This window comes from Eptatretus burgeri, chromosome 3, assembly GCF_056783735.1.
Source record: "Eptatretus burgeri isolate ZD-2024b chromosome 3, Ebu_testis_v1, whole genome shotgun sequence".
NCBI lineage: Eukaryota > Metazoa > Chordata > Myxini > Myxiniformes > Myxinidae > Eptatretus > Eptatretus burgeri.
In genome coordinates, this window is record NC_140963.1 from 139,977,920 (window position 1) to 140,005,541 (window position 27,622).

At 43.3% G+C, this 27,622-nt stretch overlaps 1 protein-coding gene across 7 annotated transcripts in view; it reads left to right on the forward strand.

The window, feature by feature from the left end:
• Positions 1-27,622, forward strand: part of NCAM1 (neural cell adhesion molecule 1) — a 273,015-nt gene that overhangs the window by 157,522 nt on the left and 87,871 nt on the right. For 6 of the 7 annotated variants that reach the window (XM_085875921.1, XM_085875925.1, XM_085875918.1 and 3 more), the window contains exons 8-11: positions 91-239; positions 466-495; positions 5,296-5,446; positions 6,668-6,855. In XM_085875921.1, the coding sequence (XP_085732047.1) occupies positions 91-239; positions 466-495; positions 5,296-5,446; positions 6,668-6,855 (518 nt within the window). The remainder of the gene's footprint in view (positions 1-90; positions 240-465; positions 496-5,295; positions 5,447-6,667; positions 6,856-27,622) is intronic. The other variant, XM_085875920.1, reaches the window with a different exon arrangement.

Here is a 27,622-nt window from a genome sequence, read left to right on the forward strand (position 1 = left end):
AGCATCTCCAAGAGCCTCAAAGAGCACGATAGAGAAAACATCCCAGTTACACCCTTTTCATCTTCCCCCCCCCCCCAAACTCTCGTATAGTGCCTCCTGAGGTGACCTTTGTGGAAAACCCTTCGGCAGCAGAAGGAGATGATAGTGTACAACTGACGTGTGAGGCCGAGGGTGAACCCATGCCCACAATCAGTTGGCGGCGTTTCTCGGATGGCATGATCTTCCGCCATGGCGAGCAGGTAAGGCAATGGGTTATTCGCAAGTTTTAAATCCTAAAGTAGGTATGGGATTCTGAAATATCCTATTAGAATGCAACCTCATTCTGGACGGGCACAGTCTGGGATTTGATTTTCGGCGCCATGTCGGATCCACAACCTTGGAATACGTAATTCTGTAATGTTGGCTCACTGAAGGAGACTCGGTGAGCTCATTTTGCAGACACTGCCTTCCTCCTCACCCTTCTAGGCATCCTGGACCCGGCCCATCAGCCGGCAGGTATTTCTGCAAAAACTAATCCAGTAATTTCAGACCGTAGTTTGTACACTTTAACCAATTAACTCAAAATAATAAAACTTTGAATGCTCAAGCTGTCAAGTTGTTAAAGGTCAATGGAGGAGATAGTCCTGCTTGTCTGGTGTAGCAATAAAAAAAAATTACAGCTTTTTATTGAAGAGGAATTGTTGTAGTTATAGTAATGATGCCTAATTTTCATAGTGGTTAATTCCAACAAGTTATTATCATTTAATCCATTACCAATTGTTTTATACTCCCCTTAGTTCCATATTACCAAAACTTTTACCGAAGGCTTCAAAATGCAGACGTACCTTTACATTTCATTGATATTTTTTCTTGTTGAGCAAAGAGGTCAAAGGTCAGTACACTCACTCACCCTTGTATTCCACACTTGCATTTTTGATCTTTAATGGACCAGCCATTGCGGTTTGATACTGGCAAGATGTGCACTATATGGCTCCACAGTGTCATTAGTTCATAATGTACAACCCCACGATCGACATTTATCATATTTATTGTTTTGTGTTGCACTTTACGCACTTGTACGGTGAAGCATAATGAATTGTGAGCAAACTATGAACAATCCACAAACAATAACGACTCTTTTGTGATCAAAATGTCATCGCATGTGGAATTGAATCGGAATTGGCACGTACGTTGTTATTGCTCGATAGTGAGGGATGAATCAAATCTAAAAAAAAAAAAAAAAAATCAATAACTTCGCTCACTATTTGAGATGGAAGGAAAAACTCATTGTACAACTCATGCTCATTGTCACTCCGAGATGTTGATGTAGTATGTGGTGTGAACATCCGTTTACTTAAATGACTGCTAAATTACATCACCTGCAATAACAACAGAATGTTATATAACAATCGTGAAACCGAATGGTCATTATCACCACCCGTGTCTACCTTCAGTGTTATGTAATCCGCGGTCTCTCAATAGCAAGGTTGATGAATTAGGCCTGATCATGAACCATAACAGCATTGACCTTGCAGCTATTACTGAAACCTGGTTTTCTCCTGATCAGCCTGTGGACTTAACTATCCCAGGCTTCGAATTGTTTTTGTGCCCAAGGACGGAGCGAAGGGGAGGAGGCGTTGCTATTTACACCAAGCTTCACCTCCAAGCTATTCCTCTCAATGTTTCAGTCCCTGAAAATCTCAGTGATTTGGGTGAGGGTCCGACCTCCTCGTCTGCCATGATCGAAAGCGAGCATCGTCATCACCGCTGTCTATTACCCTCCAAAGAGTTCATTAGTAAGCGAGCTGTTCGATCACCTTAGCTCGACGATAAATCAGATCCTCACTCTGCAGCCGGACACTGTAATCGCTATTCTTGGCGACTTCAATCGACTTGAACTTCACTTTCAGACTCTGGTGCAGATAGTGAATGAGCCCACTCGCAACGACACTATGGAGCAGATTGTAACGAATCTTGACGAACATTATAATCCGGTTGAGATTATGTCACCCTTGGGACTCCGTGATCATCAGTGTATCATTGTAAGACCGCGATCCTCCCTTCCATGTAGGAATGTTGTTCGCAAACGAGTTGTAAGACCGATGAAAGAGAGTGATGCACGGGAGTTTGGAGCATAGTCCATGCTGTCCATGCTTAGCAATCACGATTGGTCTGAAGTCTTGTCTACCGAGAACGTGAATAACAAGTGCAACATGTTTTATCGCATGCTTCACCAGGCAATCGACACTTCGGCCTAAGTCACATTTGCTCTACGGCGAGGATATGGCGGCCGTACGCCCTCTGAATTGACAGAAACATGCGGCGGCCGCAGAGTTTCTGCGGTGGCCTCAGGGTGGCCCTACGCCGTTTGGCTATATTTTACAGGCCGTAGGGTCACTGTGGAATTATAGCGCGGAGTTATAACTTTTTTCATTTCTACGTTCGCCGTAGCAATTCGACAAGCTGAAACAAAAGAACTGGTTAAAAAAAAGAAAAAAAAGAACCCACTCGTTACCGTCAGTCTGGCCGCACGGTCGCCTTAGGGCCCCCCTGCGGTCAGTCGCCTTGCGGGCACCTTGCGTCTGCCTTCAAAATTCTATGGCCGCCGCAGGAACGCCCTAAAGTCACTGTGCGACATCAAATCAAAGACCGTACGGCACCTCCATGTTTTCGGTCTCCACAATTTATAAATACGCCGTGCGGCTCCCCGAAAAATAAAAACATATGTGACTGCTACATTGTGTGACCGTGGAAATACTGCGGCCGCCGTATAATTGCTAGTGGCCGTAGATTTTGTAGACCCCACGGCCGCCGTGGCAAATGTGACTTAGGCCTTACTTCCCACAACGAAGTGTTCATCTACATCAGCAAGATAAAGCATGGATAACACCGTTCATAAAGACCCTTTTACAAACTTGTCAGCATGTTTTCCACCTCAGTGTAAAATGTCCATGATGGAGATTTTATCGCAATAAGGTCATGCGTGAAATGAAGGCAGCAAAGCGAAATTGTGCTACTTTCAAGGTAAAACGTTTAAAACGTTCAAACCCAGCAGCATGGTATCATGAGATTCGTGTAATGACTGCTGGTAGCAGTAACTCACATTGCAACATTGCAACATTGCAGTTGAGAATGTCGAGCAATCAGATCACCAAGCTATTGCTGATGCAATATGTTGTTACTTTGCATCCGTTGGAGGAGATTTACAACCACTGAACCCTTCCTCACTCCCAGCGTATTTGCCATCTCTCCCGATCTGTCAAGTCCAGCCTTGGGAGGTCTGTCGAGAACTTAGAAAAATCGAATCTCGCAAAGCAAGCGGTCCTGACAACATCTCTGCCAGACTTATCCGCCAGTTCTCATGTGAACTGGCTGAACCTCTGACAGACATAATGAATGCGTCATGCAATCAACAGACAATTTCAGCACAGTGGAAAAGGGCATGTGTGGTTCCTATTCCAAAATCGTCACCTGCCACCATCGACAACTTACGCCCAGTTGCTCTAACCGCCCACTTCTCAAAAATTGCAGAACACTTCATGGCACTGCAAATGATGGAAGCAATGAAGCAGAACCTTTATCCCAAATAGTTTGGAAACATTTAAGGTGTATCAACTTCACATTGTCTGATATTCTGTACACACTTCATGAGCATGCACAAACACCAGGATCAATTTCGTCGATGATGCTTCAGATTTTTCTCAAGATTTCGATCACATTGATCACACGATCGCTATTTCAAAACTCTGACAAATGGGAGTTGATTCATCTCTTGTTTCTTGGATAAGAGACTTTATTTCAAATCGTGAACAGTGTGTTAAGTACGCTGATAAGGTCTCTGAATGAACACGCATTCATGTCAGAGTTCTCCGGGGAACAAATTTGGGACCTGTTGTATTTCTTGCCATGATCAATGATAATGATGCAAAATTGTTTCTTCTTGATGTTTCTTTTTATTCTGCTTTGATGGCCTTTTCATTGCCATTTTATTGTGTCGTCACATTTTATTTGTTAAAATCATCAATTGTAAAACTTAACTCAATTTGGCCTTTAACCGTGATGGACGTTGAATTGAAATAAACCTTTATTATTATTATTATTATTATTATTATTATTATTATTATTATGATTATTATGATTATTATTATTATTTTATTATTATTATTATTATGCACACCCATGCTGAACACACTGAGGGCACCACAAAGAAACGACATTGCTAATATACAAATAGTATATTAGACCAGTCATGAACTACGTCAGTTCATCTTGGGCCTCCAGCCTATCAAACACACATCTCAACACCCCACAGACCATACAAAACAAAGCCCTGTTGCACATTAACAACACCCATCGAGAACCTACACACAGGTAAAAATGCTTAAAATCAAAGACCACTTGGACATGAGAGGTGCACAGTTCTTTGCAATGGCAAATGCCAACCCTAATCACTCTTGCCCTACATGTACAACCACCCACAGGCTCCTAGACACATTAAAGTGACACCCTCCAAAACATCCCCACAATGAACAACGGAAACGACAAAAAAAACACATCCACACCTACATCACCATAAACACAATCAACAAACTAGGCCCAAACAGTATCCTGGGCAGTAAACCCCCACCCATCCATGACACATGACACAGACCAACTACTATCCAGGTCTGATCGTGTTCACCTTGCACGCCTCTGCTGTGGACACCATCCACAACTTTTACACGACAAACACAGACTCGACGACACCACTGACGACACCATGCACCAAGTGTCAGTTGAATATGTTAAAGGGTATGGAAAAAAATAGTAATAATAAAAGGTGTTACTCCATGAAGTTCTGTATTAAATCTACTTTAATCCAGATGTTCATGTTTATTTTAAAGATTACTGGAAGTGACTGACTATATTACATCAAGAAAGGTGAAATAAAAATGCAAAATAACTAATCGACAGATTTTCAAATGCAGCGTGGGAAAGCGGCCGCCCTAAATGGGAGACAGACGGACGAACACACGGACACCACGGTTTGCAATGCATACAAAGATGGATGAGCTGAAATAATAGGTGTATGGTATTGAGATTATTTTACACGATTGGGTGTACCCTTTCATAGGAGGAACATGATATAGATTGGAGAAATATTTAATTGTTCTGCAATTGCTTTGAGCAACACATATTATAAATGTGAATTCATCATGCGATGTTTATTGTTCAAATTTGTTGCTTGCTACACTCTTCTCACATAGCATCTTCATCTCCTATCATTGGATTATAGCTTGTCTTACTGCAATTATTTTCACCCCATCCCTGGCCCAGGACCCGGAAGGTCGAGCTGTAGTTACCTCTCATGCAGCTCTCTCCTCACTGACCCTGAGGGATGTCCAATACACGGATGGTGGAAAATATGAATGTGTTGCTTCCAATACAGTGGGAAATACAGCGGCAGCCATGTTCCTGAATGTTACATGTACGTCTCCTCTGCTTTGTAAAAATGTTTTTTTTCTTGTTTTGTATTGCATAATTTGTTGTCCAGCAAATCTGCAGAACTCTTCCGAAGAACATGTCACCATCATGGAACTGTCCAGTGGTGGGTGTGGTCCTCCTTGCAAAACAATAAAAACATTTGTGTTGAATCTTGTTTGGCCAGTCCTACTGGGCTATTTGAAGATTTCTTTTTACCTCCGCCACTGAAGGCGGATGGAGGTTGTGTTTTCACCCCTGTCTGTCTGTTTGTGAGCTGGATATCTTAAAAAAGTTGCGGATGGGTTCGGATGAAACTTGGTGGACAGGTTGGGTGTGTGACAAGGATGAATTGATTCGATTTTGGTGAAGATCCGGATCCAGACATGAGAATTGTTAAAGTGATTCTTCACCATGAGAGATTAGGCCAAAAATGACATATAGCAGGATATTCAAAATGTTGTGGACGAGTTATGACAAAACTAGGTGGATGAGTTGGGTCGGTGAGAAGAAGCCATTTCGATTTTAGTTCAGTTCCGGATCCAGATTCGGGCTATCGGTGGGATACAAAACGTAAACTGTTCAGCCTGGCGAAGGTATGTGCTGTACCGAGTGTCATTGTCGTTTGTTTATTTATTTATTTTGCATTACCATGAGGAATAAGAGAACTTCCTCGAGTGCAGCGTTGCCATTGATACCTCAGATGTGATCAACATACTTGCATAACTTAGTTGTGCAATATATCCATAGTACAGGGAACTTAGGCAATGAGTTGACAAGACATTGGATTTGAAAGATCAGACAACTGCACAATCTGAAAGAGCAATGAGGCACAAAACGTAGGAATGGTGGAGAATCTAACTTCCAACCAATCCGATATTTATCTCAAATGTTAAAAAGTGAAGGAAATGGAAGGTAAAAGATCGTGCTTAATTAATGTACACAATGAAATGAGGCAGGAATACATATCTATAATCAGCGTACACGGCTACCACACTTGTAGCTTCTTAATTATGAAGACTCATTTTGTGTTCTGAGTTTAAGGGACTATCCTCTGCACAAATGTAAAAAGCCAAACTTTATGAACGGTCACAGTCAGAATTGCAAAGACAGACAACCTGAAGGTAATTGCAAAAGAAAAACTGGAGAAGGAAAACCAGGGTAGTTTCATGTCTATGTAAGCTCAATTGTATTCATTTCTACACTCCCATTGGCCTTGTTCACACAGATGCTCCGAAGTTTGAAGGCAACACTGTAACGTTCTACAGCTGGCTGGGCAATGCAGTAAACATGTCGTGCCATGTTCTTGCCAACCCATCTCCTCTCTTGGGCTGGAGTAGAGATGGCTTGTCTCTGCCCAGTGCAAACCTCTCCTCTGTCATCATCCACCATAATGAAGGCCTCACTCTGCTGGAGGTGAGGATGGCACGGGGATGTTGATGATTACATCTGCGCTGACATTGTCCCTTATTGTAAAGGAAACCCTCCAACATCGCAGGGGTTAGGTTCCTGGAAAATGTCGCGATATTTGGAACCGCGAACGTGGAAACTAAGGGCCAATGGGAATAGGGGGGTTTGGTTCCTGGGCTTCGAGAAGATATCGAGGAAGATTGACGGTAGCCATAAATAAACACGTTGGTGACATTACCATTGAAATAAATACATTAAAAAAAAAAAAAATATATATATATATATATACACGCCATTGAAATAAACACATAAATGTATATGTATGTCAGACACACCTCCTGACTTATGGTGAGCATCGCCGCGGATTATGTCTCACACAGTAAAACCGCATAATCCGCACAGAACAACCATCCGTCTGCCACCCAGACAATTGTTCCTGCGAATGCAAACCGTTCAACCAGAAGGCACGTGATGTTACCAGCGGGAAAATCGAAACATGAGGAGTGTGAGGAGCACTCTGCTGATCCCCATTGCACAACAGTCCACTCCAAATATAAATATATGTACAGTATATGTATATATGTATATAATATTCATGCTATCATGTTACTATTGAAATAAACATGTAAATACAGTGTAAATTAAACACAAAAACAAATGTCTTTTACCTTTTTAATTTATTACATAACAGCAGCTGGGTGAGGATAAAAATATTGCGCACTGTTCCTACTGTCCTCTGCCGTAAATAGAAACCACAAGACATCTCGGGATGATGCTCTCAGAGGGGGAAGGGTGGAGTGGAGCATGGTAAGGGGTGTGCGGGGGAAGGGGTGAGCTGGGGAAAGTGATTTAGCGAACAGAAAAGCAGCATTAGCTTGACGACGAAGGTGTCTGCAGCATTGCCATGACCCACAATGGAGAAGGGTAACATGATCCTTAAGTCACCTTACCTTGAACTATGATCTTCCCTCCTTGGGGACCAAGGTAGGAGATGACATCATCTTCCGTCTCGTAATTGTTAAAAACCTGTTTCATTATAAATCCCTTCACCTCGATTTGTTTGAGCTTTGCATGAGAATGTGTTTGAGAATGGGGGTTCGCATCTGGGAGTCGGAAATTATATGTTTGGCAATAAGGTTTGAATACAGAGTTGGAAAATGAACTTTTGGGAATGAGATTTGAAGGATAATGAACATTTGGGATTAGGTTTGAAGGATAATTAAGGTTTGAATGAAAATGTAGGTTTACCAATGAGGAAGAGTACATTGGGGAAGATTTTACCGACAATCATTGATCCCGTAATGGCAGCCATACAGATGCTGCATTTTCTTCTCGAGCCAAACGATGTAACTCGATATTTTCGCCCAAAGTCATAACCTTTCTTTGCCTTTTGGTACAACTAACTTTGTCCATTGCTTTACATTTTGGCTCATTAAAAACGGTGCATGAGAAGTACCACAAGGCTCGTAATGGAAGGTAATCGTTCAATAACGGGACACAAACGATGACTCACCTCGGCTCAAAAACCGCGATTGGTCAAAATGAAATCCTTTGATAACGGAATGGGAATACAATTGGTTTCCCTCGATTGGAAGAAACCCGCGATCGTAGAACCCGCGATATTGGAGGGTTTCCTGTACCATAATATGAGAAGTGTTTTGGTGTTTGGTTGATTTCTATGCATTCATGAACTGTTTGATGGAATGAGTTGAAAACTGGTGGTTTTACTTGAGGTGTGCATGGGAAGGTTTTGGGCTTAAAAAAAAAAAAAAACATATATATATATATAAATAAAAATATCAGTGGTACTGGGGGATCAGGATGGAGGGGGGGGCAAGACCCCTATCATTTGCCAGCTTTGCTCTGTACGGTAATTGGGTTGGCCCAGGAGAGGTTATGACTGATGGTGAAGCTGAGGAATTCAAGAAACTGAACCTCTTCCAGTGGGTGACCACAGAAATAAATAGGTGGGTTTATTTGGTGATCTTTCTGGAGCGATAGGGCGAGACAGATAGATTTTCCAGCGTCATTGCGGTGCTCCTGGTGGGAGGGGGATATTACAAGTCGTACTGAAATATGCCAATTCTGGGGAAATTAACCCATCTATAATGACAGATTCTTTGCCAGTGGCTGTTTTAATCACATTTTCTCACTTTAATTGGTGTTTTTGTGTGCTTATACACTTCGTTAAATGTTACGGCTGTCATGCTTGTGGTATTCACAATATGGTCAGGCAAATGTGCCAGCATTTTGAAACCAATTCAGAAAGAATGTGTGATCATTTTTATTGGATACTCTTGATTTTATCTTCGACAACAGTTGTTAAATTACTGGTTCATTAATTTTGTGCCAGGGCAGATGATATCATGGATGCTCATTTGAAAAAGTCAGGAAATGTTTTGAATATGCATTTAGAAAGTACTCGAGTAGAGCATACATAAAGAATAATTTTTTTTTTACAAAAACATAATTTTTTTTTTCAACAGTAGTTAGAGGTCTAAAGGGTCTTGAGGGTCGAACAGGGTCAATATAATCTTCGGGTTTTAAAGTGTCTCATGGCATCATAGGTCCTAAAGGGTCTAACGGGGCCGAAAAAGTCTTAAGGATCTCAGAGTTATTAAAGGTCTAAGGGTCTGGGGTCGATAGGGTATACATGGTCTGTAGTATCTATAGGGTCTTAAGGGTTCTTGGCTTTCAAAGAGTCATCAGGGTCTTAGGAGTCGAAGGATTATATCTATGTATGTGTATATCTATATTAGTGTGTGTGTGCGTGCGTGCATGCATGAATGCATGTGTGCATGTCCTCCATAACTACAAATCCATAAAACCTAGCAGTCTGAAACTGCATGCACACAAAGAAAACTCCAAGGAAATGCAAGAGTGAAAATTGAGTGTTTGGGTTTATTAAAACACTCCTTTTGAAGATAGTTGACGGCCTTATTTAATTATATCCTTCATCAGGTGATCTTCGGCCACCTCGCTCTCTGGGGTCTCAAGGCGTTTCCTGGGTAACCTCACTGGGGCCTGAAGCTGCCATGTTTTTGGCCTGTTCAACCATGCCTTGACATTGAACAGGCCACACGATTTCTTTATGGGAATTTTTTTTTTCACTTTCCTCACTCATGTTATCGAAAAAATGCCTGTTCATCATAGCTACAAATCGCTGTATACATCACTTTTGTGTACTATAGTTTTCAAATTCGGAGCTTGGAGCGATTTCATGCATTACATGATACGAATTTCCACTATCTACTCTCACAGTCTAAAGTATATCATCGAAATATTATTTCGGTTTTGAGGATCGTATATCGGACGGACTAAATAAGTGTTAAAATCTGTTGTAATATCTCTGACTCTGGAAAATCCTCTTTATCTCTTTGCTGATGACTCCAAACTCTGCCGTACTATCTTATCATCCCTCAGACCGGCAAGCAGCAGCTTCTTCGCTCACTGCAGATCTGGATAAAAATCACAAACTGGTCCAACACGTGGAACATGTCTTTCAATCCGGACAAATCTCGGACAAATCTCACACTCTCACTATGTCTCTCTGATAGGACCGTTTGGAACCCCCCCCCCCCCACCCCCATCCACTTTCTCAACAATCCTCTGGAAGAAGTCCTTTCTTTGAAGCTTCTGGGTCTCACAATCTGCCATGATCTTTCCTGTGAAAGCCACATTTCCAACCTGGCCTCCAAAGCCAGTCGCTGACTCGGAATCCTCCGTCATGGAAAGTCCTTCCTCGGCCCATCTGAGCTCCTGACCACATACAAAGCTTTCGTCCACAGCCTGATGGAGTACTGCTCTCCCCTCTGGGTTGGTGCTCCTGCTTCCCACCTTTCTCGGCTTCACGATGTGAAAACGAAGGCATTTTGGATCATTGGGATCTCCCGCGATGAGGCTGAATTTTTGTTCCTCACACTCTCTCACCACAGGCAGGTCGGTGGTCTTTGTCTTCTACCGTCTCCTCTCCGGTCTCGCCCCCCCTGCTGTGTCTGCGATTTGTCCCCACCATATTTCCGCAGGGCACTCAAGGTCCAGCAACAACCCTCTTCTGGTAAAACTACCAAAATCACAAATCACTGCTCACCTTCACTCTTTTATTCCTCTTTTTTCCCGCTTTTGGAAAAAAACTCCCTCACTCTGTTCAATCCTATTCTTCCCTCCAGGCCTTGAAAACAGCTGTTCACCATCACCTCCCCCATCCAAATCCTCAATCTTTTCTACCCCCGTTAATCCACCCCAAACCCACCTCCTTCAAATTCCCTGCTTCCCTTCCTGAAAGTCCCTGTAATGTCCATCTTGTATACCCCGTGTTCCCTGCCCCATCCCTCTCCCTTCCACAGATCTCCTCACGTCTCTGTTCCCCACTGTTTTGTCCTTCCCACTCCTGCCCCTCTTGTCTCATGCCCCCCTTGCTGTGCGTTGTGTGTTTGTTCTCATACGAGCCTCATCAAGGTATACAAAAAACATCTGATAATTTAAAGAAATAACGAGTCTTATAACTAAGCTGACATACCTATTTACCTTAAGTCAGCAAGGCTATGGTCCCTCCTTTTCCATAGATACGCAAGAAAATGTGAAATTTCCAAAGCATTAAACTTACCTTTTTCTCCTGTTTTGAGAAATATATATATATATATATATAATGTTTTTTTTTGTTTTTTTTAGCATAATGTATACATTTTGTTATGAGTGATTCTTGACCATTGAGAAATGGGGCCAAAAACGATATGTGGCACGATATCTCAAAAAGTTGTGGATGGATTTTGACAAAACTTGGTGGATGAATTGGTTAGATGACAAGAACAAGCTGATTAGATTTTGGTTCAGGTCAGCAGATTCGGCCTATCGGTGGGATATAAAACATAACTGTTCAGCTTGGTGGAGGTATACGCTCTACTGAGTTCTGTTTTAGTTCTTCATGGTTTGCCTCCAGGCCAATGTGCCCATCCAGTCCCATCTACAAAGACATGAAGAATGATGCTGGAAAAAAAATGGTTCCACCCAATTGAACAGTGCTGCAACCAATCAACGAATTAAGGGAAAAATGGGCACACCTAATTGGTTTGTGCAACGACCAATCGACGAGTGAATATTGGCGATACAGCTATAGCCACACAACCTCTATTTATCTTCTATATTATTTCCGAGTTTGTGGTTTCGTGTCGCGCTATCTTCGACTTTGTTCTGCGCCCGAGTAACGTGATATTCGGCTTACATTATCTCAAAGACCATATGAGGTGTATGGCACAAAAAAGTAAATAAAATGGTTCTGAAACAGTGAAATTGTATTCCACTTACTGCATTAAAGTAAAATTACTACTGATACTCTGCATCAGTTCCTTTCTCAAACACACCCACCCCAACATGTCGCGCAGAGCACTGGTTATGCTAGTTATAGTAAATTCAGAGAATACATAACCAGTATAAAATCATGAATGAGACAAATACAAACAGAAAAAAGTTTCAGCACAGGCTGCAATTTTTTTCTGGACCATAGCAATAATTGAGAAAATCGTTTAGAAATTGTAGCTTTTATCAAAAGTAAACCATATATTGGTGCATATTTGACAAGTGACTTGAGATAAATTCGTTTGACAGATGTTCTGTGGATGTTTTTTTAATATTTTTAATCACAAAATGAGGATATCTGCAATGGCACTGTTTTGCACCAACAAACACGATGATTTTATGATGGGGCTGCTGGCATCCAATGATGTTAAACAGAATGAAAGTCTCAAAAGGTTAATAATGTGTGTAAGCACCAACAGAACGAATGACTTACAACCCTCCTCATGTCCTGAAAAAGCCACTGAAGGGAGTTGTTGCCATTGTTGGTGCAAAGCAGCCTCCAACTGTACCAGAGTCTTTACAGGAAGATCCATTTTCTTAATTATGGGCCAAATAATGTCCCAAACATGCTCTTAGATTTAAGTTGGAACTCTTTGCTGGCCAGGACAATGTTGTGATGGCATCATTTCACAAGAAATCGGTAACTGCACGAGAGTGGTGGGATTTGGCATTGCCGTCCATCAATACAGGTCTTCTTAAAAGTGGGGCTTGTCAAATAATGGACACAACAACATGATCCCAAATGTTCCTGTGGTGCTTTTCACCTGTCGGGGTTAACCTTTTCCAACATTTCCAAAATACAGGCTGACTGCACACCTTTTTATTCCTTGCTTCTCCCATCTATGGAATTTCCTTCTTGAGTCTATTCAATGTCATGCTTCCTTCCAGGACCTCAAGCAGGCAGTGTACCACCCTCTCTCTGTTCATCCTCCATCCCAACCCATGATCTGTATTTACCCTCATTGACCATTCCAAACCCAACTCTCTTATTTGCCGATTTCAATGTTTCCTCTCCCTTCTTTCTCTCTCTCTATTGCTCTCTGTCTCTGTCTGTCTGTCTGTCTGTCTGTCTGTCTGTCTCTCTCTCTCTCTCTCTCTCTCTCTCTCTCTCTCTCTCTCTCTCTCTCTCTCTCTCTCTCTCTCTCTCTCTCTCTCTTGTTCAGGATTTTGTAATTTATTCAGGGTTTAATAAAGTAATAACTCATCTACTCATCACTAAAGACACGGTGAGATCTTTAACCTCCAACAGCAAATGCTGGTAGATAGGATGCCCAGCTTAACATCCATTCAAAGAATGGCGCACTTTGTGATGCAATGCTTAGCACAGAAAGCACCATGGTGACCGTTTATAGTCGGGGTCAGGAATCAAATACAAGCTTAGCAGTTCAAAGGTAAGTGCATTATCTTTTCACCATCTTAGCGGAGTATTGGGTGTGTGGTATGTAATATCCTCTAAATAGTGATACAACAATCCATGTACAAATCTGGCCACTTATCATGACTTTGAAAGATAAGAACATAACTCTTTCAGGCAAGCACGATGTACTGATTTGTATTATGCATGACACTTTTACTTGTTTGTCACAGGATTCACAAATTCAGGTGGCTCTTGTGCCAGTGTTGCCATTATCGGAGACAAGTCTTAGCTTTTAATGGCATAGAAATGTGACAATGGTGAAAAACACCACGCTATTGTCGCATCTTCTTTCAAAATTTTGAACCCACCGGAATCTTTCCTAATGGTGAAGTTTTGAAAGTGTCACGCTTGATCATTGTACAAACTTCTCTCTGAAAAACCATTCACCAAACGATTCGCTCGGCTTTGTCTTTGAATTGTTACGTGAACCCACACAACTGGAGCAGCATTCTCAAAGCGGTGGTGTCGATGACCCTTTGGTTTCGGGATTCTGATTGTCGTTAAGTGATTGGTGCTGCTCACTCTGAGCACACAATGTGTAATGGTGCGCTGGTGACAGTTGAAGTGATTCAGTTTTGGCTCCTCTCTTTTGTGTTGTGCTGCCATCTTTCCAGCTTCAGCATTGCACTTATAAGACTGTTCGTATTCGTTAAATAGTACACTGTCACGTGCAGGAATAGCCGCGCAAGCACAGTTGTTACATTGTGCACACGCGGGTGCTAAGGAATTGAATCGCAGCATCTTTATAAAACGAGGTTGTTGATTAGTTTCACAAGAGTGTTGTGAATGCAATTTGCAAGTCATACACACCCAACTCAATACATTTTGAGTAAGTGACCAGAAAAAATACATTTCACAATTTCTGAGAACCATGTATCATTCCGATGTTCAGTTTATTTCCCAGTTCGAGTCGTTAGCTTTTTTTAAAACGGGAAAGGGCGTTTTGGAGAGTGAATGTCCTGTTTTTTTGTGGCAGCCTTGATTTGTTTTATCAATTAACCAGACTCAGTGGCATAATAGTTAGAGCATCTGCTCTGAGTCTGGGAAGTCGGCAGTTCAAACCCCAGCTGAGTGATACCAAAAACTTTTAAAATGGTATGTGCTGCTTATTTGCTTGATGTTCAGCATTAAAAAAGAACAAGGGCATGGACAATCCCCTTAGGTTGGCATAAATAGAAAGGAGGAAATGCCACACTGAGTGCACTGAGAAATGCGGTGCCATTGTTGTGACGTCACTGGAACCCAAGGTACCCCGGGAAGTGACGGCACTTCCCCCAAGCTCAGTGACTGTGTTTGTCTCGTCGAATAATCTTGTGTTGTGTCGCATCGCATATGTTCGTCTGGATGTCCATGCGCATGTGTGTGGCAGCTCCACTACATGCCTTAGATCATGCTTCAAAAAACATATTTGGTTCACATGCTTGCCAAGGCTGTTTCCCACTGTGAGCTGTTTATTTCTGGGTTTTCTGTCGTTGCCAGGGAAGCTCAGAGCCACTGATCAGGTCAGAGACTTTCACATGGACTAAACAGACCGTTAAAGCAGCTGTAAGAAAACGTGGCCATTTTTGTTGCTCCATCAATGGATATGCTGAGGATTGATAAATCTTGTGCATTGTAAAGTCTTATTTAATGTTATAATTGCCTTCCGCATTGGCAGTTATTTATAATCAAACACAAATATATGGATGCTAATTGATCAGACAAATAATACAACTGTTTTGTTGCTGATGTTTGCAGCACTGTACCCTGTAACTTGGCGAATTTTTTTTCGCAAAGTTTGTTGTCTGTTTGTTTGTCTGCCTGTTTGTCACACGGTTTTTGGCCACAGTTTCAAGCAATCGTTCTGAATTTTTTTGGATATGGAGGTGACCGACCAAGGACAGCAACGTTTAATTTTGGTGAAGACCTGAATCTGGATTCGGATCCGAGAATTCTTCAAGTTATTCTTCATCATTGAGAGATCGGGCCAAAAACAATATATAGCACAATATCTCAAAAGCTTATGGACGGATTCTGATGAAAATTGGTGACGAACAGGTTGGGAATGCCACGAGGAAAAATTGATTCAATTTTGGTGAAGATCCTATTCCAGATCTGAATACGAGAGTTATTTAATTTTAGCTGATTCTTCACCGTTGAGAGATGGAGCTAAAAAAAGATATTGCATGATATCTCAAAATTTTGTGGATGCATTTGGACAAAACTTGGTGGATATGGGTGTGTGACAAGGACTAAATGATTCGATTTTGGTGAAGATCCGAATTCGGATCTGGATCTGAGAATTTTTCAAGTGATTCTTCACCATTGAGAGATTGAGCCAAAAGCAATATATAGTAAAATATCTTCAAAGGTTATGGATGGATTCTGCAGAAACCTTATGGACAGGTTGGGTGTGTGACAAGGACGAATTGAATCGATTCTGGTGAAGAATTCGAATCCGAATACGAGAAGTTTTTTAAAGTGATTCTTCACCATTAAGAGACGGGGCCAAAAACTATGTGTTGCATGATATCTCAAAAAATGTTGAGGCTCATATGAGAGCTAACACAGAACGTACAACAAGGGGAGCAGGAGACAAGAGGGTGGGAGAGGGAAGGAAAAAACAATGGGACACAGAGACGTGAGGAGATCTGTGGAAGGGAGAGGGTGGGGCGGGATACACAGGGGAAACAAGATGGACACGACATGGACTTTCAGGAAGGAAAGCAGGGAATTTAAATGAGGTGGGTTTGGGGTGGATGAACAGGGGTAGAAAAGATCGTGCGTTTGGATGGGGGAAGATAAAGGGGGAGGGGAAGATAAAGGGGGGTGATAAGGGGAAATATAGGGGGAAGATAAGAAATGGTGGTGAACAGCTGTGTTGAAGACCTGGAGAGAAGAGTGGGATTGAAGAGAGTTGGAGTTTGTTCCAAAGATGGGGAAAAAGAGGAATGAAAGAGTGAAGGAGAGCAGTGATTCTTGAGTTTGGTGGTTTTACTAGAAGGGGGTTGCTGTCAGACCTTGAACACCCTGTGCAAAACATATCTTAGACAAAGCAGGGGGGGGGTGAGGCCAGAGTGAAGACTGTAGAAGACAGAAAGACCACCGACTTGCCTGCGGTGAGAGAGTGAGTGAACCAAAGACAGCCTCATCACGGGAGATACAGCAATGCCAACCCTCCCGATTTCATCGGGAGGATTCCGAAAATTCACCCAAACTCCCGCCCTTACGATCACTATCCTTATCCTCCCGAAATTTTGATATTTTTGCACTGTTCACTAATCAGAATGTACTAGTATGAGAATTGAATGAAAAGCATCGTCTGCTACGTATAGCATGTGGTAACTCCATAACGTTCGCTGCTACCAAATTGTACGTAAAAAATTGCAAATTCAAATGAGGAGCAGCGAAACATTGGGTCTGGATCTCGCTTATGCGATCATGCACTGAGATTTAGTGCATGCGGTATGTGTGCAATACAGTGCATGCGGTATGTATGCACAGTGTATATGCATGCAGCTGGGCCCCGTACCAGCCCGGCGGTCGCGACCACCGTGCGGTGTTTAACAGCCGCTAGAGTTCTACGAGTCGCGCTGCAGCTGTGGAACATCGACTTCGAAGTTACCGATGCTTCAAGCCCTCGATGTTGATTACGAAATGGCAGAAAAGAAGCTTACGAAGACCAAGAAATGGTCTCAGAAGTACAAGACCGAATACAGTCTCCAATACCCGTGTATTCGAAAGTCTGAAAGAGGAATTCATCATGCGTATTGTACAGTATGCAGCGTTGATATTTCAGTTGGGCACGGAGGTCGCGATGATATTCGGAAGCACGTTGGAAGCAAACGGCACACAGACATTGCAAAGGAGAGATCTTCGAGCACGAGTACCGGGACACTTCTGAAGGATTTCACCAAACAAGGGGCAAGCGAGGACGAGGATGTTACCCGGGCGGAACTTCTCTTTAGTGGATTTATTGTGGAACATAACTTGCCCATATCAGTCTCAGATCATGCTGGACCTCTATTTCAAAGATGTTTCCAGATTCAAAAGTTGCTTCAAAGTATCAATGTGCAAGAACAAAAACTTGCAAGATGTGCAAGATCTGCAAGAACAAAAAAAAACAAAAAAAAAAAACAAGAACAAAAAGCAAGAAAAAAAAAAGAACAACAAAAAAAAAGAACAAGAACAAAGAAGAAAAAAGAACACTGGTGAACAATTTTTTACTTTCTGAATGTTGTCTAGATTTCTACAAGTGAATTAGGGTATTCTGGCACTGCTGAATCAGGAAATGGCATCCGTTTCTCTCCATCAGGTCAGGTTTTTGTGCTAAGTTGATTTGAAAAAATCAGATCTTGTGACAAAATCAATTACATTTTGTGGCATTATCAGCTGATTTTTGTCAACACATATCATCCTAAACATGTTTTAAGAAAAAAATGTTTTGCCAACAACATTTATTGATTACATGATAGAAACATCGATTACTGTCATCTGAATGGTGGGCATTGATAAAGGTAAGTACAAGTAAATTGCATGTTGCGTCACCACTGTTCAAACTTCAGGGCTTGAACTTCCGTTTCTTCGAACTCCTGGAATGTTCAGCGGCAGGGAGGTCTCTCTTCAGATTCCAACAGTAGTCAGCCATCATGACTGCGTCCCAGCGACCCTGATACCTGGTCTCCATCTCCTTCATGTCCTGATGGAATCTCTCCCCTGCTTTCGTCACTCATTGAACCCAGGTTCTCAGGAAACCGGTTCATATGTGAAAATAGGTAATGCATCTTGATGCTCATGTTGCCAGCCCAGGTTTCTGAAAGCAGTCAGCATGTTGTTGACAAGTTCTGCGTAGTTTCTGGCCTTATTGTTGCCAAGAAAGTTCTTCACTACCAAAACAAATGTCTTCCACGCTTCCAGTTCCACTTCGTTCATTGAGTTTTTGAACTCTGGATCTCTGATGAGCTGACGGATCTGAGAACCATCAAAGATGCCAACTTTCAACTTCTCCATGGTCAATCCTGGAAAAGCCTGGCACAAGTAAGTGAAGCAGTCACCATCTTTGTCCAGAGCCTTGGTGAACTGCTTGATTAAGCCGAGCTTGATGTGCAGCGGTGGGAAGAGTATTCTGTCTCTGTCCACCAGAGGGTCGTTGATGACGTTTCTTTCTTTGCATGGCACCAATTCCTCCCGCACAGGCCAGTCCTTCTTCGTGTAATGCTGAGCACGGTCCCTACTATCCCACATGCACAGAAAACATGGGTACTTGGTGAAGCCAGACTGTTGTCCCAACAAAAGTTCACCATCTTCAGGTCAACACAAATAAACCACTTATGCTGATCATAACCAATTTTCTCCAGCACGTACTTCACCGCTTCATACTTCTCCTTCAGTGTAGTCGAGTGAGCAATGGGTACAGAGGCAAACTGGTTGCCGTTGTGTAGCAGAACACATTTCAGTGATCGCTTGCTGCTGTCAATGAACAGTCTCCAATCTTTGGGTTCGTACTGTGGCACTCCAAGCTTGAGCAGAAGCGCATGTCATAAATTGGCGCATGTAGGTATTGTACATTCTTCAGAGTTCGTTATTTCAAGAAATACAACTTTTTTGTATCACATTATTACAAAATCTGCCCCATTAACTTTAGTTTTGATCCCACAGAACTTTATGCTTTGCCTCACCAATTTTGGAAGATTTTGAGGTTTTATGACTTCAAACTGATCCCTTTTCGACATAATCACCCAGAACTATCGTACCTGAATACTTCTTGTCATTAAAATAATTATTTCCAATTAAAACAATTATTTGACATGACATTTTACCCCACCAACTTCTTCTAAAATGCTCCACACATGCGTACATGTGAACAAAAATGTAAAAAACGACATGTGGCCATATCTCAAAAACTTGACCTGATTGAACAAAACTAATGTGAGTTTTGGATTCAGCGCATCAGATTCGTCCTAAATCAGCTTAAAAAATGCAGACAACAAATTTGTTGTTGACCAGTGTAATTGGTGAGTTGTCAAATGTTACTGCTTCATCTATTGCCGATATTGCTAGACTAGCTCCATTTAGCCTAGCTACAGACGGTAGCAATGACAGTGGTGAGGCCCAGCTATATCCTGTCCTGATTTCGTACTATGACAACAGTGCTGGGATTGTGAAGCAAGGTTTGCTAAGTTTGCCTGCGTGCAAACAAGATTCCACTGGAGAAAACATTTTCAAACTGCTTGATCATGAGTTCAGTGACAGGAAAATTCCGTGGGGAAATTGTGTTTCCTTTTGTGCTGATAATGCCTCTGTCATGGTGGGCAAGCCCAAAGGTAAGCTGCTTATATCCACAAACAAAATCCAGAGTGCTACATCATGGGATGCCCTTGCCATATGATGCACAATACGTAAGAAGACGGCTCAGGCCTTACCCATTGAATTAGATGACTTTCTCATCGATATTTACTACTACTTGGACAAAAGTAGTAAACGCGCGTCAAAGGAGTGAAAGCACTGCAAGAACTCTGTGATGCCCCGACACACAAGATTCTGAAGCATGTCGCAACAAGGTGGCTGTCCCTTGGTCAGTGCCTAGACAGGCTGATTGAACAGTAAAGCCACTTCGCCTCTTCTTCAAAGAAGAAGTCCGAAGAAAAATGCAACCAACTGTAGCCAAGACTCTAACAACGAGCAAGAAGGACGGCACTGTATCTACTGCCAGTACTGGCACTGCAGGATCAAGCACTAGTGGAGCAGCATATTCACCACTACCACTGCAGTATCTGCTGCGAAGAAGACAGCAGGGACAGCACCAAAACCAATGCTGAGAGCAGGTAGCATCACCGGCCCTTCATCACGTTCATCTACAAAGCAGATCCCTTCAGAGTCGAGAAAGACTGTGATAGTCCCATCTACAGGCAAAGAAGGACCCAAGTTAAGTTCTGCTTTTGCCAAATCACTTGATAGAAGCTCAGCAAAACCTTCGAATCAGAGGTCTTCTTCCTTGGCTGCACCTACCTCAAGCTCTCTCCTCCAAACGTAAAATTGGATCTGGTACTACGAGTCTGACCTCTTCTGCTGGCAGTAAACGCAAGTGTGATCGCCCTGCGGCTAAGTGTACTACGAGTTCTACAACTAAAAGCGCATCTTCCTCAAACACTGTGCAGGAATCTAGAGAAAAACGTGTCAACAGGATGTTCTTGTCTCCACAAACAAAACTCTATTGTTTCTTCCTTCGATATGCTAACAAGCTTTTTGAGAAGGGGAATCTTCTGCTCCAAAGAGGCAGACCCTGTATTCATCTCCTGCACGGAGAATTGAATGGTCTTCTGAAAGATATCTTCGTATGGTTTTGAAACCATCGGTGTCATCGGTTGCTCTGGTAAATGTACCCTTCTCTGACAGAAATCATCAGAAGAATGATGAGGACCTCATGATTGGGAACGATGCCAAACTGTATATAAGGGAACAAAGGAGTCTCAAGAAATCCACCTTCACTCTGAGTGAGTCAGACATCCAAGGTTTCTTCAGTGCAGTTCGCTCATATTATGTGAAAGCCTGCAATTACATCTTCAAAACCTGGCCGCTAGATGATGAATTAGCCAAGCATGCTCAGGTGCTGGATGTTAAGCTACACCAAGAAGTGGGGTTTGACTGTGTGGAGTTTTTCATCAAGAAATTCCCCTGTCTGTTCAGTGGCGGTGATAGTGACATAGACAGTCTTGAGAGTGAATTCGCTCACTACCAGGCAGACGCCTCCATAGCTACAATTGCTACCGAGACAGTGAGAGTGGATGAGCAGTGGCATCGGATTTCACAACTCACAGATCCCTGCACTGGTGCCAAGAAGTATCCTAATTTGAGCAAAGTGATGAAGGGAATCTTGGTCATTCCTCATTCGAACGCATCATGTGAGCGGGCACTCAGTCTTGTACGGAAGAATCATACTGAATTTCGTCCCAATTTGAGTGTCAAAACCCTGGAAGCTCTCTTAATTGAAAAACTAGCTCATAGCACCCCTTGCTACCAGAGAGAATACAGCAAAGACATAATCAGAAGGGCTAAAGAGCCACACAGCTGTCACTCAGCAAAGCTGCCATGGAAAAAGCAAGCAGCAGTAGTACCAGCCAGTAAGGTAAGAAAAATATTGCTTCTTTTGTGCTTTTTGTTAATCTTTGATTGTCCCCTAACTTACTAATATTAACATACATGTAACATTAAAAAGTGCACAATTTTCCCCTTTTTTTGTTCAAAAAGTGGGAATTCTTAACATGTTAAATGCTCCAACATAGGGCTCAGAGGGCACTAGAGAGCGTCTAGAACCCCAGAGCTTCCAGGGCCCTAAGGCGGGCCCTGGACCCCGCCGCAAGGGTCGAGCGCTCCGCGCTCGAGATGTGCGCTTCGCGCACATTATTTGGTGTCGGTTGAAAATCCTCCCTAATTCTGATTTCCAAAAGTTGGCATCTCTGGAGATACCAATGATCCTAAATGCCTTGGTTTCCACAGTGTGAAGCTGAGAAAGATGAGAGGTGGGAGCACCAGCCCAGAGGGGAGAGCAATACTCCATCAGGCTGCGGACAAAAGCTTTGTATGTGGTCATTAGCTCAGGTGTGTCAAGGAATGACTTTGCACGACAGAGGATGTGCAGTCGGTGACTGGCTTTGGAGGCCAGCTTGGAAATGTGTCTTTCCCAGGAAAGATCATGGCAGAGAGTGAGACCTAGAAGCTTGAGTGAAAGGACCTCTTCAAGAGCATTGTTGAGAAAGTTGATGGGGGGTGGGGGGTTTCCTGATGCTCCTTTCGGAGAGACATAGTGAGAGTCTGAGATTGTCCGGATTGAAAGACATGTTCCATGTGTTGGACCAGCTTGTGATTTTATCCAGTTCTGCAGAGAGTGAAGAGGCTGCTGTTTGCCGATCTGAGGGATGACAGATGGTACGGCAGAGGGTGGAGTCATCAGCAAAGAGATAAAGAGGATTTTCCAGAGAGTCGGAGAGATCGTTGATGAAAACCAGAAAAAGAACAGGGCCCAGAACACTGCCTTGAGGAACTCCAGCCTGGACAGGAAGAGGGGATGAGAGAACTCCATTGAGGGCCACACGTTGGCTGCGACAGGAAAGGAAGTCTGCGAAGCATGAGTGGAGATGTCCTTCGATACTCAAGGAAGAGAGTTTGGTGAACAGGGCAGGGTGCCAGACCGTATCGAAGGCACACGATGTATTGATGGAGATGGCTCTGATTTCATGTCTGACATTGAGGACCTCCATCCATTGTTGGGAGAGAAGAAGCAACATATCCAGGGTAGAGTGACCTGGTCTGAAACCAAATTGATGATTGGAAATGAAGCCATTGGAGAAGAAGAAGGATTTAAAGTCTGAAGAGATGAATGATTCCATATCCTTTATGATGATTGGGAGAAGGCTGATTGGTCTGTTGTTGTAGTGATCTGTTTTTGCACCTTTTTTGTGGTAATGAGGATGTTTTTCCCATTGTTTTTGTGGTAATGCATAGTGGTAATGTTTGCTGATTTCCAAGCAGATGGGAGATGACCTTGAGCAAATGAGAGGGTGAATAGAACAGAGAGAGGGTGAGCAGGAGCAGAGGAGCAGGTTTGTAGGACACGTGGGCTGATGCCATCTGGACCGTTTGCAGAATGAGTCGAGGTTTGACAGCAAGCTCTCCACCTTGTCACGAGAAAAGGACACGGAAGCCAGGAACAGTTGGTTGTGACTGGGTAAGGTGGGTACAGAAAGCGATGGGTTTGGGACACAATATTTAGAAGCAAACACCGAGTTTAGGCATTCAGCCTTTTCACGTGCAATGTCAGCCGTGCGGCCATTTGAGGTAAGGGAGGGGATGGAGGGGGGAACATACACCAGAAACAGATTTGATTAAATGCCACCAGGATTTGGAGGAGGGAGAGAGGTTTGAGGGTTCAGACTTGAGATTCGAAAGATGTTTTCTAGCTCTCCTGAGGGTAGACAAACTTGTTCCGAGCTTTATGGAAGGAACTGAGATTACCCTCAGTTGGATTTGCTTTCCATGAGGCAAAGGCAAGTTGTTTCAGGACAACTGCCTCGCCACAAGCTTCAGTAAACCAAGGGCGGGAGGAAGGGTAAGACAACTGAACACGAGAGGGGATAAATCTGTGCATGAGGGAGAGCAAGTTTATTTGAAAGAATTCCCAGGATGAGTTGATGTTTGAGAAAGTAGTGATAGGAGACCAGTCTGTAAGTTTGATGGCTGCTCGGAGACCCTGCCAGTCGGCTTGAGTGAAATGCCAGACTCGACGGCGGTGAGGTGGTTCTCTGATAACAGCCAGAGAGATGTCCACTTTGACAAGGACGTGGTCAGAAGAACCAATTGGAGCGAAGGAAGAGCAGCAGATATTGTCAGGGAAATTTGTCAAAATCAGATCCAGAATAGATGGAGTACCATTGGTTGAGATCCGGGTCGGGAAGTTGACCGATTGAGTCAGTCCCAATGAGTCGCAGAAAGCTTTTGCTGAGGTGCCATGGCAGGTGAGAGAGGTTCCCACACCTAGCCAACTGGCGTGATGACAATTGAAGTAACCACATAAGAGGAAGAGAAAGTTTGGATGAGAAGATAGAAGATGGTCCATGTTTTCGGAGAGCGAGATGTAAATGGAGTCGTCACTGTTTGGTGGACGGTACAGCACACATATAAATATGAGGTGGGAGTGGAGGGGAAGCTGTAGCCAGAGGTATTCCTGGGAGTGTGGGGGAGAGAGGGCAGTGCATGGGGAGTGAGGAATGGAGTATTTGATGAAGAAAGCAACTCTGCTGCGAAGATGAGGCTCAGGTCTGTCATACTGGAGGAGGGAGTAACCAGGGAGAGATACTGGGGAGTCAGAGACATCTTGAAGGAGGAAAGTTTCTGTCTTGCAGATTATGTCTGGTTTGTCAGTAGCAACCTGTATGGAAAGATCTGTCAGGTTTGAGCGAAGGCCTTGGATGTTTTAGGTCCACATTGTTAAGGAAGAGGGAGGGGTGGAGGCTTTGGGGGCAAACGAGGGGAGGGTAGGATGAGGGAGGAGTGGGGGGAAGGGGTCGGGAGAGTTGTTCAAAGAGTGGCGGGGGGGATTGCAGAAGAGTTTGGGGAGAGGGACGGATAAGGAGTACAAAAGTCTCGGTGGTGATGGGTTGATGTACAGTGGGGAGTAATATGAGAGGGGGCAGAGGGCAGTTGAAGTTTGGAGAAGGTGGAGTGATGAGACGGAAGAGAGAAGGTGGGGGAAGGCGGCAGCTTTGTGGATTTGAGCGGGGCCAATTTTGAGGAGGGGCAGTGAGGAGGAAGGTTGGAGGGAGAAGGGTGAGAAGGAAGAGTTAAGGGAGAAGGTGAGGGGAGTTTTTGAGAAAGATGAGAGGGACGCTTGGAGGGGGGAGAGTGTGAAGGTTGCTTTGAGAGGGAGGGTGAGAGGGAACCTTTGAGAGGGAGGGGAGATGATGAGGTCAGGCACAGCCAAGGGGCAGGAAATCGATGGGAGAGGTGGGGAGAGGGGAAGGATGAGACTCGGTCGAAGTTTGGTGAAGAAGGGAGTGGGCAGGGGAAGGTACAAGATTTGAGGGGTTGGGAAGAGGGGAAGGCATGCTGAGTGGAAAGAAGGAGCATGTTTGTGGTGATGAGTGTTATGATTGGGAGAGTCAGATATCTGATAAGAATGGAGCCCACAGATGTTAGAACACCACACACTTTGTGACAACAGATGAGCTGAGACTGAAGAAGAAGACAGTGAAGAGGTGCCAAGAGTGGAGGTAGGATGATGGGCAAGATGGGAGGTGTAAGGAGAGGGGGTAACAGGTGAGGGATTATGAGGAGCTAGATTTAAGTCGGTGGAGTGAATTGGCACTGAAGTTGGCAAAAAAGGACAATTGATGGAACACGAACATACATTGCAAACCGAGTTACGTCAAAACTTGGGAGAGGAGTTGGTTAGGTAACAATTACAAACCGATTCAATTTTGGTTTCGGTCCAGATTTAGATCCGACCTATCAGTGGGATACAATTGGTAAATTATTCAGCCTGGCGGAGGTATGCGCTCCACCGAGTGCCATTGTTTTACCAAGTGTCACTCTGAGTTTTTTTCAGTTTTTTTTTCATCTGGCCTAAAAAAATGAATGTTGAGTTTCTGGTAACCCGACCGACCCCAATAATTCCTGCCGACCCCAATTATTATTAGTATTATTATTTTTGCGAGGGTCAACTTCCGGGTAGCCATTTTATGTCCTCTGTGCTTGGCATTACTTTGTGCCATTGTTGACCGCTGTGATCTCAACAGAGAAAATCACCTGCTGTTTATTTCGGTTAAGGTGTCAGAAAGTTTTATCGACATTTTAAAAACATTGCACAACCCACCTGGGACACATCCATTGTGTCTTGTTCAAAGTCGGAAAATGGATCCTGGATCGACATTCCCGACTTTGAGAGAAGTCATGGCTGCCGTGCAGACATTTTGTGTTCGTATTGTTCACTTAAAATGTTGATGTGGTCACCAAGACACACAAGATGTCAGACCCATGATGTCTGCATTTGACATACTTATGTCTGGTGAAAAATGGTGACCACAAAAAATTTTCTTGAAAATCATTTTAAGCCGGTTTTGTTTCAAAGAGAAATAGCAAGATCTTATCATTTTCTCAGTTTTGTGTGTGCCTTTAATAGATGGTACTGTACTTTGTGGGGGAGGGGCCCGTTTGTACCCTGCAAACAGTATTTATACACATTTTATTTTATACCAGCAAATACCACGTGTTGCTTCGCTGACGGGAATAAAGGGGAGGAGGGAGTGGGAGGAGAGGAGGGGGGGAGGGGGGAGGGGGGCAGCAGGGGAAGCAGAGAGGTGAGGGGAAAGGGAGGAGGAAGTGGCGGGGGGGAGAGTGTGGAGGGGCAGAGGGAGGTATTTGGGGGGTTAACAATTGCTATGTTGCCAGATTATGCAGAATAAATTTAAAGTGGATTGGTTTGGGGGTGGGAGGAGAGTGTGGAGGGGCAGGGGGTGAGGGGGGGGTGTTTAACAATTGCTATGTTGCCGGATTATGCAGAATAAATTTAAAGTGTATTGTTTGGGCGTGGGGGGCGTGTTAAAGTTTCTTATTTTGAGGAGTACATACTTCCTGGTTGCCCCATTGGGTGTAATCTAGGGTTTTTGTTCCTGGAAAGGGTATAATATGTGAATATACAACATTATTTGAGATGATGAATGGGAGATTAGTATTGTTCAGTTCCTTCATGTGTCTTGTTGAGCCATGCTCATGATATGTTATCTTTATCACTGCTGAGACTAGCTTCACTGTGTAAAGGAAACCTTACAGAGATACTAAATTGTTATCATTTAATCTTCGGACTTATGTACACAATACTGTTTTACCCCTAATTTGGTATCTCATGGTGGACATGTTAAAGTTCATGATTATTCGATATCTTTTAAACTCTCAACATACACATCCTGGTTGGAAAGATGTGGAATCTCAAATCCTGTACTGCTTCCATATAAACACGTCCAACCCCCCCCCTCAAAAAACCCCAACCTACCCCATTCATCGAGCAGCAGGTTACCAGAAACGTAACATTCTTTTGGGGGGCCTTAGTTTGTTCATGAGATAAACTGTTTGTAGGTAACTCGGTTACTGTTACAGCAAAGAGAGATGGACTCGTGAGGATTTTCTAGATAAGTGTTTCCTGTGCAGCTGCACTTAACTTATTTGCAATTGTTCCGTGTCATATGATGGTAATAGTAATCATCCTGGGTATTGATCATCATGCTGTGCAGTGACCAAAAGGAAGTACGCAACCAGAGGACTTTTTACCTTTTGGATTTCATCAGGCCACAATTGTTTCAAGCCATCTTGTTGTGCTCCTGATTGTTCCCATAGCTGCTATTCTCCAGTGCATTACCAGTATTGTTCTGTGGGATTGTGTGAACAGGAATGTGATTTGCACACCTCTACATCAGCACATGTGGCTGGCAGGATGGCCTCTCGGTACACACATTTGCATCTAAGCTCTCCAGC